We start from the raw sequence: 19,979 nt of genomic DNA on the forward strand, positions 1-19,979 counted from the left end.
ACGTATATCTCGCGAAGAGACCGTGAGGATAAAATCAGAGAGATTAGAGCCCACGCAGAGGCATACTGACAATTCTTCTATCCACGAACAATACGAAACTGGAATAGAAGGGAGAACCGATAGAGGTACTCAAGGTACCCTCCGCCACATACCGTCAGGTGGCTTGCGGAGTATGGATGTCGATGTAGATCTGCGACTCACTTCCTGTATATCATTCTTATACCAGTTATCATATTAATTCTTACCTTTATCGTTCAGGAAGATTTGATGCATTCCTTTGGCCTATAGCGATCGTAGAAGTATTCGAAACATAAAAATTACGAACATAGCGCGCATAGCGCCAAGACACGTTTGCCACAGGAAAGTTCCTTCTTATGAACCTCACTCGGAGGAAAAAAACCGTTTTTAACATTACTGAAACTTTCACGCGTTGGTAATATTTTGGCAGCAAACAGTACAAAACGGATTACTTAACCCAAAACCGTGGATGTTACTGGTTACGACTCAAAACACACTAGATGAATGTCGTCGAAAACAATTTGAAATAAACGTGGGAAGATAAATGGAAAACTAAAATGGAAACAATAAGGTGGTTTCGAACAGGGGGCGCGGAAGTCCGAATTCGTGACGCTAGCGCTTCTGACGGAGACGATTCACCCTCCAAAAGACACATACAGTCGATGTAGCTCAAAAACTTTGACCGCCGTCTTCCCACAAACGGTCCAGTACCTACCTATAAGCTGAGACGCATGTTCCCTTATTCTGACCAGTCTTCCACTGAGCTAAGTTTCTGAGAAATCGGATTATGGCACTTGTGTTCTCGTGAGCGACGTAAGACAGAACCCGCTCCTCTGTCGGCAAGCGGGGTACATGAAATTCAGTGTTCGTGTGGTGTGGCCTACACTGCAACCAGAAAGACAGCAGTGAATATACGGCTAAAGAAACAATAAGGCCTTTGTCGCCTAGGAAAAATAGAAAAATCAGCTGCAGCAGGGCATGCTATTTAGTCAAGATATTGTCAACTGTAGTTTTCCGAAATTTTGTCTGCAATGGCGAAGCTGTACAGAGAAGTCATCAAAATATACGTAAGAGGGCTTTCAAAAAGTAAGGCGACTTTTCAAAAATGCGCGGGCAACGTACATTCGATTATCGATCTTTTTTTATGTTAGTACACACGTCCTGAGCATATGTTCAGAGCATCGAGTGTACAACATACTTAGTTTATTTTTGACACACGTTGGACGTGTTTTAGTGTGTTCGGCGATTTTCGATTATTATAAAAAATGGAGCAAAGAACTTGCATCAAATTTTGTGTGAAAAATGGAATCAAGTGCTCAAAAACACTTGAAATGTTGACAGTGGCATACGTGAGCCTGCTCTCTCTCTCTCTCTCTCTCTCTCTCTCTCTCTCTCTCTATATATATATATATATATATATATATATATATATAGAGAGAGAGAGAGAGAGAGAGAGAGAGAGATACCGGCTCTTCCGAGATGGCAGAGAACCGCTCTGGACGCCCCAGCACAACAACAACAGATGATAACGTCGAAGAAGCTATGAAGAAAATTGTTTTGGACAATCGTCAAATTACCGTAAGAAAAGTGGCCGAGGACGTTGGCGTATCGGTCGGCTCGTGTCAAGCAATTTTTCCCGATGTTTTGAGCACAGACGTGTGTCGGCGAAGTTTGTTCCGAAACTTCTCGATTCTGATCAGAAGAACTGTCACAGAGCATCGCTCAGGATTTCTTGAATGATGACAGTGATGATCCTGTTTGCTCGAAAGGGTCATGGAACTGATGATGAAGCATTACTTTACGATTATTACGTCGAAACCAAAACCCAACGTCCCAATGGGAGCATAAAAAAAAGAAAAAAAACCACGCAGAGTTCAATCACTTTTTTTTTCTCAATTACCATGTCTTAGTGCATGATGGATTCTTGCCTCAAGGTCGTACAGTCATTAAGGAGTATTACGTTCACGCTATGCGCGGTTTGCGAGACGCGATACGCAAAAAACGTCTGGAATTGTGCAAAGGCTTTTGCATCACAACAACGCACCTGCTCATTCATCGGCGCTTGAGAGAGATTTTCTGGCCGAAAACAACACGGCCACTACGCTTCAGCCACCGTATTCGCCGGATTTGGCCCCGTGCGCGACTTTTTCCTGTTCCAAAAAAAACTGAAGATGGCTATGAAAAAACGAAGATTTTCAACGATTAAGGAAATAAAAACGGCATCGCTTGAAGTAGTCAAGGCTGTACCAAAAAGTACTTACGAGAAGTGCTACAAGGATTGGAAGAAGCGTTGGCACAAGTGTATTGTATCTGAGGGGGATTACTTTGAAGGGGACAACATGAGTATTTATGAATAAATTAATATTTTTTAATGAAAATATGAAGTCACTTTTTGAACACAACTCGTACATGTGGATAATTTTAACAGAAATGACGAAGCCATGAAACTTTACGATATATGGGTAATATCTCTACACAATCAGTAGATAAATTTTTATCTTTGACGTACGGCAGTTCGATAGTTTTATCTCCGAGAAGTATTGTCTCTGCCGATCACGTATAAACTAGCCCGCCCGTTTCCGCGCTACCCGTCTCAGTCAGCACGACTCAGCGGAAACAGGGGCACCTCTGAGGATGTCCACCACAGTTCTGGCCGAAACGTCAGGTGACACACAAGATTCGCCGACCCGGGAGATTCATCAGTAACTGTGACATCCGTAATAAAAGCGTTCACTCTGTCTCCTTCTGCATTCATTAACTGCCGCATCATGGACACACCCTTCCCTTGGAATGCCATGGCCAATAGGAAAGCCCCGTTCTCATCTGAAGTACAGGACACAAAACAATCATGCAAATTAGGACTGCTGATATATTTTTTTTAAAATACAGGTTATCCGATACATCGATACTGAATATATGATCGATAACGACCCTCGATGTATGGACGGAAAGTATCGATATATCAACCGCAATAAAAGATATCGACGCACCGGCCCTCAAAAATATCGGTTGCACACTGTAAATACACAGCAGATTTTACAGCTGTATATATAACTATTGCTTTATTATTAGATATTTTGTAAATCAACAGCCTAGCGGTGTGTCTATCGCACTTAGAGCTTGGCGACAACCAAATTGCTAACAATACTAATTGCACGTGCAGTAAGTAATGTGTCTGTCAAATGGTTCAAATAGCTGTCAGCACTATGGGACTCAACATCTGAGGTCATAAGTCCCCTAGAACTTAGAACTACTTAAACCTAACTAACCTAAGGACATCACACACATCCATGCCCGAGGCAGGATTCGAACCTGCGACCATAACGATCGCGCGGTTCCAGACTGAAGCGCCTAGAACCGCTCGGCCACACCAGCCGGCCGATGTGCCCGTCGTTTGGTTTCGTCGCAAATCGGATTTTAACCCTCCCTCCCTCCCCCCCCCCCCCCCTCTTCCAGTGCAACCGGAGTAGTACGTAGTGCGACCTATACTTGCTTCCGCAAAGTCAAAGAGAAAGACTGCGCGCGAATGCTCCAAAAAATAGCAAGACTCCCTCACACCGTGAAAGCAAAATTATGTTCTACTATAGTTCCAAAAGAATAATTTCAAATATTCACCGAAAACTGCGAAAAAAGTAAAATAAAAAGAAAATATCGCCACTCGATACTGCCATTTCAGTATTTTATGAACAGCCCACTGCAAATAGGCTACGAAGCCGGATTGCTAGTACAATCATTCTGGTCCTGCGTGGATTGATAACACCAGCGTAGCAGCAGTTGCTGGAAACCTATTAACTTCCTCCCGCATACCCCCCCCCCCCTTTTACACACACACACACACACACACACACACACACACACACACACACACACACACCACTCTGCTCCTAGCGCTTCTCCTTGCCTCATTAGTACAACCAGCGCATTCAATCCACTGATTTAAGGGGACGCTGTATGTCCTATACCGCCAATGTTAAATTATCGAATTTTGAGACCCATTACCTTAAATACTTTTTAAGACGCCAACTTACAACTTTCTATAATTATTGAATGCACCTTTCTAGATACACTGATCAAGAATTATTACTAAAATTGTACTGTTGGGCATGTCATCATCTTTTTTACAAGCACTCAATTTTGTGACAGAATTCTGTAAACAAATGAACATAAAAACAGAACAACTCAGGATGTTTTAATTATTCTAGTTCCATACATATGTTGAATCTCACACTTGATATGCTGTGAAAATTTCATGTCTCTACCATCACTACTTTTTTAGAAAACGATTCATTTATTGCAAAATATGTAGTTCGGAGATATTGAGGTTTAAACCTTCTTTATTACAAATTCTTACACAGACTTACATTTCTGCGTCTTTTATGCACTAGAATTGCCCTGCCCCATAGTCTGTGTCTTCTTCAGTGCCACAACAGCCCAGCCCTTGCTGCCTCCTCTTCTTTCTTCCTCCTTTTGTCATTTGCTGAGCAGCTAACTCTGCTTCACGTACACGAAGCTCATCCAGTTCTCGCAGTCCTTTAGCTGTGTTCTGTCCAAATCTTACCCCAAACTTCTCCAGAACCTTAAGCCTTTCATAATTCCCACCATTAAAAGTTATTATAGCGTGAGAGACTGCTAACATCGTCAGACCAACAAATACATTTTTAGGCACACGGGACCACACAATATTATTGAAGGACTTATTCACATTCTGGGTCTTCCCATGTAAACACTTCTTTACGAGCTCAGGATTTGCCAGCTCTCCGTAAATAGGTTTGATTGCCTCCATTACTGTGTGTAAATTCAGAAAATTCAGCTTGCCTGTATTTACACCAAGTGTTTGCTGGAGGTGGACACAAATCATGACATGGCTAGGACAGGTGTTTTCAAGTACTTCAGAAGAAAATGCAGGTCTCACATATCTGTTACCCGCAAATTTGCGTTTCTTCAACCTACTTTCACTCTTACTCATGATAATCACACTACTTTCAACGAAAACTAGTATTAGAAACAAATGACTGAATTGTTTTATCGGAGTGCCAACTTCTGAGACGTAGCAGTAGCCACGAAACAACGCAAATCGCAGCCTTCTAGACTGTGTACGTCCCAAGACTTGACTGCTCAACCGTGGCAGTGTATGGGTAGACGCGAAATTTGACAGTCACACCTCAACATTCAAAATATTATTTGAACGTCTCACAATTGTCCGATTTTAATGTATTACATATTAGGGTGACGTTCTTGAGGACAATATTATGGAAATGGAAGAGGATATAGATTATGATGAAATGGGAGATATGATACTGCGTGAAGAGTTTGACAGAGCACTGAAAGATCTGAGTCGAAACAAGGCCCCGAGAGTAGACAACATTCCATTAGAACTACTGATGGCCTTAAGAGAGCCAGTCCTGACAAAACTCTACCATCTGGTGAGCAAGATATATGAGGCAGGCGAAATACCTGCAGACTTCAAGAAGAATGTAATAATTCTAATCCCAAAGAAAGCAGGTGTTGACAGATGTGAAAATTACGGAACTATTGGTTTAATAAGTCACAGCTGCAAATTACTACCACGAATTCTTTACAGACGAATGGAAAAACTGGTAGAAGCCGACCTCGGGGAAGATTAGTTTGGATTCCGTAGAAATATCGGAGCACTTGAGGCAATACTGACCTTACGACTTTTCTTAGAAGAAAGATTAAAGAAAGGCAAACCTACGTTTCTAGCATTTGTAGACTTAGAGAAAGCTTTTGACAATGTCAACTGGAATACTCTCTTTTTAATTCTGAAGGTGGCAGGGATAAAATACATGGAGCGAAAGACTATTTACAATTTGTACAGAAACCAGATGGCAGTTATAAGAGTTGAGGGGCATGAAAGGGAAGTAGCGGTTGGGAAGGGAGTGAGACAGGGTTGGAGCTTATCCCAGATCTAATTCAATCTGTATATTGAGCAAGCAGTAAAGGAAACAAAAGAAAAGTTCGGAGTAGGTATGAAAATCTGTGGAAAAGAAACAAAAACTTTGAGGTTCGTCGATGACATTGTAATTCTGTCAGAGACAGCAAAGGACTTGGGAGAGCAGTTGAATGGAATGGACAGCGTCTTGAAAGGAGGATATAAGATGAACATCAACGAAAGCAAAATGAGGATAATGGAATGTAGTTGAATTAAATCGGGTGATGCTGCGGGAATTAGATTAGGAAATGAGAGGCTTAAAGCAATAAATGGGTTTTGCTATTTGAGGAGCAAAATAACTGATGATGGTCGAAGTAGATAGGATATAAAATGTGGACTGGCAATGGCAAGGAAAGCGTTCCTGAAGAAGAGAAATTTGTTAACATCGAGTATAGGTTTAAGTGTGAGAAAGTATTTTCTGAAAGTATCTGTATGGAGTGTAGCCATGTATGGAAGTGATACGTGGACGATAAATACATTGGACAAGAAGAGAATAGAAGCTTTCGTAATGTGGTGCTACAGAAGAATGGTGAAGATTAGATGGGTAAATCACATAACTAATGAGGAGGTATAGAATAGAATTGGGGAGAAGAGGAGTTTGTGGCACAACTTGACTAGAAGAAGGAATCGGTTGGTAGGACACATTCTGAGGCATCAAGGGATCACCAATTTAGTATTGGAGGTCAGGACGGATGGTAAAAATGGTAGAGGGAGACCAGGGGATGAATACACTAAACAGATTCAGAAGGATGTAGGTTGCAGTAGGTACTGGGAGATAAAGAAGCTTGCACAGGATAGAGTAGCATGGAGAGCTGCGTCAAACCAGTCTCTGGACTGAAGACCACAACAACATACATAATGTATTACATACGAAAATGTTCAGCAAAGTCCAAAGTGCATTACGGAGAAGAAAACAAGTAAAATTTCAACGAATTTTACGTACAATGTCCCCTTAAACGGAGTGGGCAAAATACGTAATACTGGCCCTGGTATATATGACTGCCCACGCCTAAGATAGGCAACCCAACTTACATCTCGCGCGTCAGGGAGAGACGATGTGACTCGGGTTGCCTACCTTAGGCGTGCGCAGTAGGTATTCCGTCGGCCGGCCTGTAGTACAGGTACAGGTACAAGTATGTCTTGTGGACTCACCGTTGTAGACGAGCGCGAAGAAGGCCTTCTTGACGAGCAGCTGCGTGTCAAAGACGACCAGCTTGGCGCTGGTGGGGATCAGGTCGTAGCACTTGTGGAAGCGGAAGAACTTGACGAAGATCTGCGCCTCGTCCTCCTCTGAAACAACAGCGGGCGGCGGCGTCAGACAACTTACACGCACAGTCACCACACAACTATGTAAAAAGAAAACCTCGTGTGGGAGTTATTCCGAGTAATATGGCAGTTTCCAGAACGAATTTTCACTCTGCTGCGGATTTGAAGTGTTCTGGCAGATTACAAGTGTGTGTATCTGACTCGGACTCGAAGCCGGGACCTTCACCACTGGCGGGCAAGTCCCTCAGGCGGGGTACTGGCGGAAGTAAAGATCTGACAGCTCGCGTTGCTCAGTCGGTAAAGGCGAAGGTACCTGCTTCGAGTCCACCTGGAAGTTCCAATATGGGAGTTAGGACATAGTTTGCGACTGTGTATACAGTCTTACCTGGACTATATGCGCATCGCTTTATTGGAAAACACCTCCGGCATTCAGTTTTCTGACTCGTGCATCTCCACGCCTCCTTCCACAAACAGGCGTTAAATTTTTTTAACAATTCATTTCTTAGCGTTTGGCGTAGTAGATCACATGAATCAAATATAAACAATATACAATACAAACATTAAGTATGCATGCAAAACCTACAGCTCATATAAAAGAAAAAGAAAGAATCGATACAAATAAAGACACAAAATATATAGGACCACAAAGTACGAGGTGGTTTGACAAGTCTGGTGAATTTCCATGAGAGAATGAAACATTCTTTTTTGCGCCTTCATTGTTGGTAAGCTTGAGTGTGCCGGGGTTTGTATAAAAAGTTTCAATAGCGTACAGTTGACTGTTGACAGCCGCCTCAATTGATCAGTCCACCGACTGCGACTGACAAAGGAGAAAACAGAGTTTCGTGCTGTTAATAAACATTTCCATTTGCAGTATTTGAGTGCCGCACAAATCAAAACAGAACTGCCTGAAGTTCACGCGGACTCTGCACCGTCATTGAAGATCATTTATTTTTTGGATTAAAGAATTAAAACGTGGTCGACCAACTACCGAAGACCGTTCCGGCCATCCAGTTGAGGTCGCTATAGAGGAAACCATCGACGAAATAAAAAATAAAAAAAAAAACCACTTGAGATTGCTGAGACTGTAGACATCTCAACTGAGCAAGTGGACAATATCGCGCTCGGAGAGTTGGCTACGAAGAAGATGGGCGCTATATGGGTGCCGCGATTGCTCCGAGTCTACCGAAACCGCATCCGGCACAAGATTTCAACGCAATCTCTGCATGTCCATCTTTTTCAAAGATAGTTGCGGAACTTGGCTGTTCGATACAGCATGTCAAATCGAACACATCTCAGCCGTCTAGTTTCCAAACTTACTTTATCTGGCTTCCAGTTTCGGCGATTTACTAGGCTGTCTTCACGCCCCTGACCGTCGTGTAGGAATATTCCAACTCGGTTCTGACCAGAAGAGGGGCCAGGAATACTGGTGTTGAAACTTCCCGGCAGATTAAAACTCTGTGCCGGACCAAGACTCGAACTCGGGACCTTTGCCTTTCGCGGGCAAGTGCTCTACCATCTGAGCTACCGCCCCGTCCTCACAGCTTTACTTCCGCCAGTACCTCGTCTCCTACCTTCCAAACTTTACAGAAGCTCGTCTGCGAAACTTGCAGAACTAGCACTCCTGAAAGAAAGGAGAGCTTCTGTAAAGTTTGGAAGGTAGGAGACGAGGTACTGGCGGAAGTAAAGCTGTGAGGACGGGGCGGTAGCTCAGATGGTAGAGCACTTGCCCGCGAAAGGCAAAGGTCCCGAGTTCGGGTCTCCGTCCGGCACACAGTTTTAATCTGTCAGGAAAATTTCATATCAGCGCACACTCCGCTGCAGAATGAAAATCTCATTCAATACTGGTGCTGTATTAGTAGATTTCTCCTTGCTTCAGCGATCACTTCAACCATCATCTGCCCATCAGATGGTGGTTGAAGTGTTCGCTGAAGCAAGGAGAAATTGCTACTAAGTCGGCCGCGGTGACCGAGAGGTTCTAGGCGCTTCAGTCTGGAACCGCGCGACTGCTACGATCGGAGGTTCGAAAAAATGGTTCAAATGGCTGTGAGCACTATGGGACTTAACTGCTGACGTCGTCAGTCCCCTAGAACTTAGAACTGCTGGCCCCTCTTTTGACCAGAACCGAATTGGAAACTTCCTACACGTCGGCGGGTGCCTGAAGATGGCGTAATAAATCGCCGAAACTGGTAGCCAAATAACATAAATTTGGAAACTCGACGGCTGAAAGGTGTTTAAATTTGACATCCTGTTTCAATGCGAAGTCTGGCGATGCTTAACTGCAGTCCGCAAGACTTTTTACGCCGATTTGTGACTACTGAAAAAACCTGGATCCATTATTAAACACCAGAGTCAAAACAGCAGCCGACACCATGAACAAACTCTGGTGAAAGTGAACCGAAGAAGGCAGAGATCACTTTGTCAACTGGTAAGGTGACGGCGTCCATTTTTTTTGGGGGGAGGGGGCGAATTCCCAAAGAACTATCCTCATAGACTACTTGGAAAAAGGCAAAACCGCAACTGGACTCTATTATACTTCATCGCTGAATCTTTTCAGACATGGGTTCGCTGAAAGGGTTGGCACGCAAAATAGTGCTCTTTCCACAGGATAATGTACCACCCCACAAATCAGCGATAACAATGGCCAAAGTGCACGAATTTGTCTTCGAACTGCTTCCTCATCAACCCTATTCACGAGTGACTTCTTCCTATTCCCCAACTTAAACCTCTGCTTGCTGGGAAGAAATTTTTCGATCGAGTGAGAAAGTAATAGTTTCAGTGAAGAAGTATTTTGCAGAGTTTGAGAGAACCTGTTTTTTCGATGAGATGGAAAAGCTGGTAGATCGCTGGACCACGTGTTTATCCTTCTGAGAAGTAAGGTGAGTTGTTCACAGAACTTTTTTTTTGTTTTACCGGGCTTATCAAATCAGCGTTGTACACGGAAACACAACCACAACCGAACGGCCACACTGCTGCTCTATTCCACCGCCTTTTCACTGGCATTCATGAATCCGGACCGCTCAGCAGTTAAGCCTGTCAGTGGAGAATCTTCAACTAACTTCTTCTGTATGTTTAACTGTCCCGCCCGTAAGTTTGGTAACACCACGTGATGTGTGGACCCAAGTAACTCCGAACGCAAATCGAATATGGTGAGGAGTGGCAAGTACCCTTCGCCAGGCACTGTTTCAGCGTCCGCTGCGACTTTCCAACACAGCTGCGTACAGAGCAATGTCGGGTGCCTGAGGCGTGCTGGACTGGAGAGTCCGAACAAAGGAACCGGCGCAGCGACGGCTGAAGGGCGCACAGCAAACAGACTCCAGCCCTCTCCAGCGCCGCTTTGTCTTCCAGGCCTGGCCTCCAGGGCAGCCGCCGCCGCTGCTTACACAGGTGCCGACCGTAACCACCGAAGCCTCTGGACCGTACACTGCAGTGCAGTCCAATACACAATCACTTCTTTGTACCAACCTTGAGTGTGCCGTAAGTTGGCATTACAACCTGAGCGACGTAGGGTAAATGCGAGGGTGGTTTGAGAAGTTCTCGGAATCACCACGAGCGTCAGCGCTAGCGCAACGAGTTGTTCACGTGATATTCACTGGACCGTTGCCTGTAAACACGTGCCACGTCAGCGTGTAATGTCTATTGCAGCGGTCTCTCCGCGATATTTTCAGAATTTATTTTATAAATTATACAGGGTGATTCAAAAAGAATACCACAACTTTAAAAATGTGTATTTAATGAAAGAAACATAATATAACCTTCTGTTATACATCATTACAAAGAGTATTTAAAAAGGTTTTTTTTTCACTTAAAAAACAAGTTCAGAGATGTTCAATATGGCCCCCTCCCGACACACGAGCAATATCAACCCGATACTCCAACTCGTTCCACACTCTCTGTAGCATATCAGGCGTAACAGTTTGGATAGCTGCTGTTATTTCTCGTTTCAAATCATCAATGGTGGCTGGGAGAGGTGGCCGAAACACCATATCCTTAACATACCCCCATAAGAAAATATCGCAGGGGGTAAGATCAGGGCTTCTTGGAGGCCAGTGATGAAGTGCTCTGTCACGGGCTGCCTGGCGGCCGATCCATCGCCTCGGGTAGTTGACGTTCAGGTAGTTACGGACGGATAAGTGCCAATGTGGTTGATTGTGGAATTTGCAGCTCTCTGCTAGCTCTGCGAGTCGATTTTCTTGGGCTGCGAACAAATGCTTGCTGGATGCGTGCTACATTTTCATCACTCGTTCTCGGCCGTCCAGAACTTTTCCCTTTGCACAAACACCCATTCTCTGTAAACTGTTTATACCAACGTTTAATACACCACCCATCAGGAGGTTTAACACCATACTTCGTTCGAAATGCACGCTGAACGACTGTCGTCGATTCACTTCTGCCGTACTCAATAACACAAAAAGCTTTCTGTTGAGCGGTCGCCATCTTAGCATCAACTGACGCTGACGCCTAGTCAACAGCGCCTCAAGCGAACAAATGTACAACTAAATGAAACTTTATAGCTCCCTTAATTCGCCGACAGATAGTGCTTAGCTCTGCCTTTTGTCGTTGCAGAGTTTTAAATTCCTAAAGTTGTGGTATTCTTTTTGAATCACCCTGTATAACTCAGTACATATCTCGAAATATCTCTTCTTATCTTACCGATTGCTAAACTTTAATATACGATTATTATCAATGCGAAGTAGTTTCAAGCCCTATTATTCCTTGGAGCGTGCATTTACTCCATGGAATAGCTCCTCTGCTATCTATGTTTTCTCTTATGAAAAGAATGATTCAGATCTTGCGGATTAGCCGTGAAAGAACGAAGATGTATACGTATGTATTGTTGAGCTAGTCGCCATCTTGATGAGATTCTGGCGGTGGTAGTGGTTAGTGTTTAACGTCCCATCGACAACGAGGTCATTAGAGACGGAGCGCAAGCTCGGGTTAGGGAAGGATGGGGAAGGAAATCGGCCGTGCCCTTTCAAAGGAACCATCCCGGCATTTGCCTGAAACGATTTAGGGAAATCACGGAAAACCTAAATCAGGATGGCTGGAGACGGGATTGAACCGTCGTCCTCCCGAATGCGAGTCCAGTGTGCTAGCCACTGCGCCACCTCGCTCGTTACGAGATTCTGTATGAGAAGGAATTTAATACATGAACTAAACTAAAGTAAGTGTGTTCGCGTATTGTTTAACTGATTATTATTGACAGTGTCTGCTTACTACGCTGTGTTGCACGGGATCAGTGGAGAACGCCTGATTTACACTGGACGAACCTGCCGTTTTGTACGCTCAAGGTATCCAGTTTATTACTTTCAAGAAATGGGCTAACACGGTCTTACCAGCAGATCTTCGGTCTTCCCCATGTGATCACCGAAAGTTAATAATTATTACAAATGTTTGCAGGAGATCGACTGACAATTTTCGTCGCACCGAGACTTCGAAATTGCTTCACTGCCTTTGGAATTTCAGTTAAGCTCAATTTAACCACGATAAAACAGTATTGAACTGTGTCAATGTGATGAGGCTGCTTTGTGAATGAAAATTCCCTTGATATACGCATGTTTTTTACTATCCTGATCACTGAAGCTAAATCAGGCCGGTGTGAGAGAGGTTTTTAAATTTCAGATCCCACAAAAAATATTAAAAGTGCTCTTTGCAATAGAGCTATGGCGGTGACGTGGCTCTGTTGTTCCCGCGTACTGATTTGCGAAGATGGAAAAAAAAAAAAAATCGACATTCGAGCAGTGATTAAGTACTTCGTAAAGAAAGGTATGAGAGCAAAGGGCATTCGTGCCCATTTCCAGAATACACTGGGGGACTCTGCTCCTTCATATTAAACTGTTGCCAAGTGGACAAATGAATTTAAATTTGGTCGGGAGAATTTAGATGATTATGCGACGATCGTTTAACTGCAGCCTATCTAGCCTCTGAATGTGAGACAGTGTTTTCTTTTTTCGTCTCTTTCCCCTTGTCAGGCGCAAGCTAATTGCTAGGGAAAAATTGACACGTTTCAGATATATCGAGTGTCAGAAGAGTCAACAGGGGCAGTGAGATCATGATCCGCGCAGTGGTCGGCCAAGATGAGTCACTAACCCAGAAATCGCTGCAAAAGTGCAGAAAATGGTGACGAAGGACCGCCGATTGAAAGAGCGCGAAATTGCTCCCGCTTCCCAGATGCCATCTGAAAGGGTACGTCAGATTTTAACTGAAGAATTAGAAATGTAAGAATTGTCTGCGAGGTGGGTGCCGCGACTCTTGACGCTGGCTGGATCAAAAACGCGCGAATATGGACATACGGGAACAATGTTTGGCCCGTTTTAGGAGAAACTAACAACATTTTTTGCGCCGGTCTGTGACCACAGATGAAACTAAGGTGCACTGGTACACCCGGAGACAAAACAACAGTCAAAGCAGAGGAAACATGCTGATTCTCCACCACCACAGAAAGCAAGGACAACTCCTTCGGCGGGAAAGGTCGCAGCACTAGTGTTCCGGGATGCGAAGGGGATTCTGTTTGTAGAATTCACAGTTCACAGGCGAAGTACTGTTGCTATGCCATGTTCGCATCGACCTTCTCTTCATAATTATGTTGCATAAATGGAGATGACGTTTTAATTAATGACGACGCCTTTGGCACGATTGTTTCATGTACCTCCACTGCACGATGTGATTTTAGTGTATTTTTGCTTCTGATGAAGGTATATTTAGGTATACCGAAACCGTGGTCAAGGATTTCAATAAATCATTATCCTACAACTGCTTGGCTGTTATCATTTACCGTGATGATTTTCGACAGTTACTGTTTCAGCCGTGCTTAAAATCTTGAAATTCCGATTCTAACACCGCACCCCTACCTCTTCCCTGTCCACTCCTGTTTCGTTCTTCGATCTCATCATCAGACTACAGAAACGCTCTCAGTTCCTCAGTGAAGAAACTCTCCGAGTCGGCCGCGAATCGAACTCGCGACCCCGGCACCTAGCGCCACTGCCACTAATCCCTATACCACAAGCTGTGGGCTATATCTGACAAATAATTGAGGACGTCGGTTGCAAAAGTGTTGCTCCGAGATGAAGAGGCTGGTGCGAATCGCACCGGTTAACTGATGAAGAAAACTGGAGGTGGCTAAGAAGCTGCGAAGAATGAAATGAGCGTGTGGCATTTCCAGCCGGGAGGCCCCATCTGGGTAAGTTTGGCCGCCAAGTGCAAGTCCACTGCGGTCGACGCCACATTGGGCGACTCGCGCTGGGTGATGAGGATGAAATGGCGATGAGGACAACACAACATCCAGTCTCCAACCCGGCTGGGAAGCGAACCTGGGCCCGCTGCATCGGAGGTTAGCATGTAACTACATTTTTTTATCTCATTGTGTTCGTTATGGGTCGTCGTATTTGTGCCGGGCGCACGTCCTAGGACGCTTGTTCAGGTTTATCGTTGGTTCACTGACGCAGATTATTTTTTATTATTACGGACGGCAGTTAACCCTCTGACGGGCACACGCTTAGCTACTGTGCCGGCGCCACTCGGCTAAGCAGGCGGACTAAGAATGTCCAGACCGCGGTCCCAGGGGCCTCCAGACTGCGGTCCCAGGGGCCTCCAGACCGCGGTCCCAGGGGCCTCCAGACTGTGGTCCCAGGGGCCTCCAGACCGCGGTCCCAGGGGCCTCCAGACCGCGGTCCCAGGGGCCTCCAGACCGCGGTCCCAGGGGCCTCCAGACCGCGGTCCCAGGGGCCTCCAGACCGCGGTCCCAGGGGCCTCCAGACCGCGGTCCCAGGGGCCTCCAGACCGCGGTCCCAGGGGCCTCCAGACCGCGGTCCCAGGGGCCTCCAGACCGCGGTCCCAGGGGCCTCCAGACCGCGGTCCCAGGGGCCTCCAGACCGCGGTCCCAGGGGCCTCCAGACCGCGGTCCCAGGGGCCTCCAGACCGCGGTCCCAGGGGCCTCCAGACCGCGGTCCCAGGGGCCTCCAGACCGCGGTCCCAGGGGCCTCCAGACTGCAGATGATGGATTTCTCCTTCCAAGTATGCAGCAGTGCTTGTGTGAAGTTTGGAAAGTAGGAGAGCAGTATTGGCAGCGATTTTGGGAGTAGTACGTCAGTAGCTCAGTCACTGAAGATACTGTCCACGGAAGAACTGGTGGGTTTGGGATGGGAGGAGACATGTCAGTCGAGCCTGAATGCGTGCAGCAGTGCATCAGACAGCTGTGTCGTTTCTACGCCGCGCCCGCCGTCGGTACCTGCGAGCAGCAGGCGGGTGAGCTCGTCCCTCCAGAGTGGGTTGACCTGCTCGAACTCGTGGATCTGGTCCAGGCGGTAGACCTCCTCCTCGCCCTCCTCTTCGATGGACTGCAGGCGAGGGTGGCGGACGGCGCTCGAGTAGAAGTGCAGCCGTATCATTCATCCACACGACGGGACCACCACACGTGACACTGTACCGGCGGAGAACGGTCCGAGGGACTGAGAACGGTCCGGCGGAGTGGGCGCGTGGGTCGGTCCGGTTACCTCGTCGCCACCTGCGCGCTCCTCCTGGATCAGCACCACCAGCCACACACAGACAATGACAGAACGCTGGGGCTGGACAGCACCGCACCCACACGAAACATCATACCAGGGGACACGAGTCCAATAGACGGTGCCAGAGGACTAGCCCCACACTGTTTGGATGGCACCAGGAACAGCCAGATAGTCAAGCGGTGATGGGACAGTCCAATAGTCCAACAGATGGCGTCACAGGGTCAACTCGGTTACATCTCCACTAGCTGTAACACGGTGCTACGTACACCTTCCCTCCAGGGGAGTAGGGTCCAATGCAGGGCGTCCAGTTTCGCATCAACAGCTACGTTTGTTCACCATTCAGAGCCACACCTAAACAGTTACCCAACAGTAGTGCATCCAAGCACCACGGACACAGTCAACGTCACTCCTACAGGAACTGTCCGAGGGCCAACCCATTATCACACCAACAGCTCATTTCCTCGTGCACCACCAGCCACACCCAGACAATTACTGAACCCTGCAACACAACGGAATGGCGTGGTAGTCTCTACATTGTGTGGCTGCCAGGTATGTTACTCCACACTGTAATGGGACACACTTTTCTAACTTTTTTTTATGAAAGTAGCCAATACCAATTTGGGGAACAAAATAACTGATGATGGTCGAAGTAGAGAGGATATAAAATGTAGACTGGCAATGGCAAGGAAAGTGTTTCTGAAGAAGAGAAATCTGTTAACATCCAGTATAGATTTAAGTGTTAGAAATCCCTTCTGAAAGTATTTGCATGGAGTGTAGCCATGTATGGAAGTGAAACGTGGACCATAAATAGTTTACACAAAAAGACAATAGAAGCTTTTGAAATGTCGTGCTAAATAAGGATGCTGAAGATTAGATGGGTAGATCACATAACTAATGACGAGGTATTGAACAGAATTGGGTTCAGAAATAGTTCAAATGGCTCTGAGCACTATGGGATTGAACTTCTGAGGTCATCAGTCCCCCAGAACTACAAGTACTTAAACCTAACTAACCTCAGGACATCACACACACCCATGCCCGTGGCAGGATTCGAACCTGCGACCGTAGCAGCGTCGCGGTTCCGGACTGAAGAGTTTAGAACCGCTCGGCCACCCCGGCCGGCAAAAATGAATCGTAAGCGTTGTAAATAATGGGTGAACCCAGGCAAACCTTCGACATCCACTGCAAGACCAAATCGCTTTGGAAAGAAGACAATGCTCTGTGTTTGGTAGGATCAGAAGGGCGACATCTACTATGAGCTGCTGACGTCGTTAACACTGATCGCTAGCCACAGCAAATGATCGATTTAAATCGGGCATTACGTGAACAACGACAGGAAGATTGAGAAAGGCAACACAACCTTGTATTCCTACAAGATAACGTCCCTTAACACACGCCGGCCGCGGTGGCCGTGCGGTTCTAGGCGGTTCACTCTGGAACCGAGAGACCGCTACGGTCGCAGGTTCGAATCCTGCCTCGGGCACGGATGTGTGCGATGTCCTTAGGCTAGTTAGGTTTAACTAGTTCTAAGTTCTAGGGGACTGATGACCACAGCAGTTGAGTCCCATAGTGCCCAGAGCCATTTGAACCTTAACACACAGTAAAACGACTCAGGGATACGATCGAGGCGTTCAGTTGCGCATGCGGCTTATTCTCCGGACTTGGCTATGTCCGATTATCATCTGTTTTCGTCACTCTGACACGCTCTCGCTGAACGAAGCTTCAGTACGTACGAAAATGTACGAAAATGTACGAAAATGTACGAAAATGTACGAAAATGGCTCGATGATTGGTTCGCCTCGAAAGAAGGACTTTTTTTTTGGTTTGGCATTCATAGCGTTACGGAGAGGTGCCAAGTAGACGCCGTGTTTCTCGACTTCCGCAAGGCGTTCGATACAGTTCCCCACAGTCGTTTAATGAACAAAGTAAGAGCATATGGACTATCAGACCAATTGTATGATGGGACTGAAGAGTTCCTAGATAACAGAACGCAGCATGTCATTCTCAATGGAGAGGTCTACCGAAGTAAGAGTGATTTCAGGGGAGTGTCGTAGGACCGTTGCTATTCACAACATACATAAATGACCTTGTGGATGACATCGGAAGTTCACTGAGGCTTTTTGCGGATGATGCTGAGGTATATCGAGAGGTTGTAACAATGGAAAATTGTACTGAAATGCGGGAGGATCTGCAGTGAATTGACGCATGGTGCAGGGAATGGCAACTGAATCTCAATGTAGACAAGTGTAATGTGCTGCTAATACACAGAAAGATAGTTCCCTTATCATTTAGCTACAATATAGCAGGCCAGCACCTGGAAGAAGTTAATTCCATAAATTATCTGGGAGTACGCATTAGGAGTGATTTAAAATGGAATAATCGTATAAAGTTGATCGTCGGTAAAGCAGATGCCAGACTGAGATTCATTGGAAGAATCCTAAGGAAATGCAACCCGAAAACAAGGGGAGTAGGTTACAGTACGCTTGTTCGCCCACTGCTCGAATACTGCTCAGCAGTGTGGGATCCGTACCAGATAGGGTTGATAGAAGAGATAGAGAAGATCCAACGGAGAGCAGCGCGCTTCGTTACAGGATCATTTAGTAATCGCGAAAGCGTTACGGAGATGATAAACTCCAATGGAAGACTCTGGCACAGAGACGCTCAGTAGCTCGGTACGGGTTTTGTTGAAGTTTCGAGAACATACCTTCACCGAGGAGTCACGCAGTATATTGCTCCCTCCTACGTATGTCTCGCGAAGAGACCGTGAGGATAAAATCAGAGAGATTAGAGCCCACACAGAGGCATACCGACAATCTTTCTTTCCACAAACAATACGAGACTGGAACAGAAGGGAGAACCGATAGAGGTACTCAAAGTACCCTCCGCCACACCCCGCTAGGTGGCTTGCGGAGTACGGAAATAGATGTAGAAATGCAAAAATACCACTGGAGATTACAGTGAATAAAATAATGCTTATCAGTTTGAAACAACAGACGTGTAACTATTGCAACCATGTTTCGGTTTCATACTTCTACACCTGGTAGATATGTGCAGTATTTAACAGCTATGAACACTATAGCCCACTCACGCGAACTGAAGTGGCCAGTGAAGAAAGCCAGTCCCTTTCAGAGCGCCGCATGACGCATTTTATTTTTCAAATGTATCATTATCAGTGAATATTTGCAACATATCTGTCTACCGTAGCGAAATGCGGAAGGTAATGATCAAGTTACACCGAATTTTTTTTTTTTTGGCGGGGGGGGGGGGGGGGGCAATATCTGAGGATGTTATTACATATTTCCTGCAGTTAGCCCATCGGTAACAACCTTCCTCTCCTCTTTCGATCCAGAGTACAAGGACTCCGCCGGCAACGGTGTACAGTTGTCGCCCCCGTTGTGTTCTGTTCTGAACACGATATGGCTCTTGGTACCCAGCTGTGTAGCACACAGCGTCCCATCCCGCCCATTACCTGCGTGTGAACAAAGGCTGGCCACCTAATTTTAGACGAGTCTTCGCAACGCGATTAATTCCGAGGAATGCAATTTCACAACCGCCCCACCAGTCAGAACAATGGCGTCGGCTCTTACAATCTGGACCGTTCCGTCCCCCCCCCCTCCCCCCTCTCTCTCTCTCTCTCTCTCTCTCTCTCTCTCTCTCTCTCTCTCTCTCCACCCCACCAGCACCTCCACCCTGAAAGTCCCGGGACAACTTCCAAGTTGCACACGAGACAATGACGCAGGTGGCAATAAAAACTAACCTCTCAGACGGCACGGGGGACATTCCTCTGTCTGCTGAGACAGCCGCCGACTGCACTTTTGGAACACGTTTGATTACCAGCTACAGACTTATTCATCAACATCTACTTCACATTCAAGTGCCAGAGGATTCAGCCAACAACGTGCACAATAATTCTCTATTATTCCGATCTCGTACAGCGCGCGGAAAGAACGAACACCTATGTCTTTCCGAACCAGCTCTGATTTCCCTTATTTTATGGTGGTGGTCGTTTCTCCCTATGTAGGTCGGTGTGAACAAAATATTTTCGCATTCGGAGGAGAAAATTGGTGATTCGAATTTCGTGATAAGATTCCGTCGCAACGAAAAAACGCCTTTGTTTTAATGATGTCCACCCCAAATCCTGTATCATTTCTGTGACACTCTCTCCCATATTTCGCGATAATACGAAAAGTGCTGCCCTTCTTTGAACTTTTTCGGCGTACTCAGTCAGTCCTATCTGGTAAGGA

General features: G+C 46.0%; 1 protein-coding gene across 1 annotated transcript in view; it reads right to left on the bottom strand.

Moving 5' to 3' along the window:
* Positions 1 to 19,979, bottom strand: part of LOC124720199 — a 1,401,865-nt gene that overhangs the window by 90,129 nt on the left and 1,291,757 nt on the right. Inside the window, exon 12 of the mRNA XM_047245522.1 lies at positions 7,121 to 7,258. Coding sequence (XP_047101478.1) covers positions 7,121 to 7,258 — 138 coding nt within the window. The remainder of the gene's footprint in view (positions 1 to 7,120; positions 7,259 to 19,979) is intronic.

The sequence above is a fragment of the Schistocerca piceifrons genome, chromosome 11 (assembly GCF_021461385.2).
Source record: "Schistocerca piceifrons isolate TAMUIC-IGC-003096 chromosome 11, iqSchPice1.1, whole genome shotgun sequence".
Taxonomy (NCBI): domain Eukaryota; kingdom Metazoa; phylum Arthropoda; class Insecta; order Orthoptera; family Acrididae; genus Schistocerca; species Schistocerca piceifrons.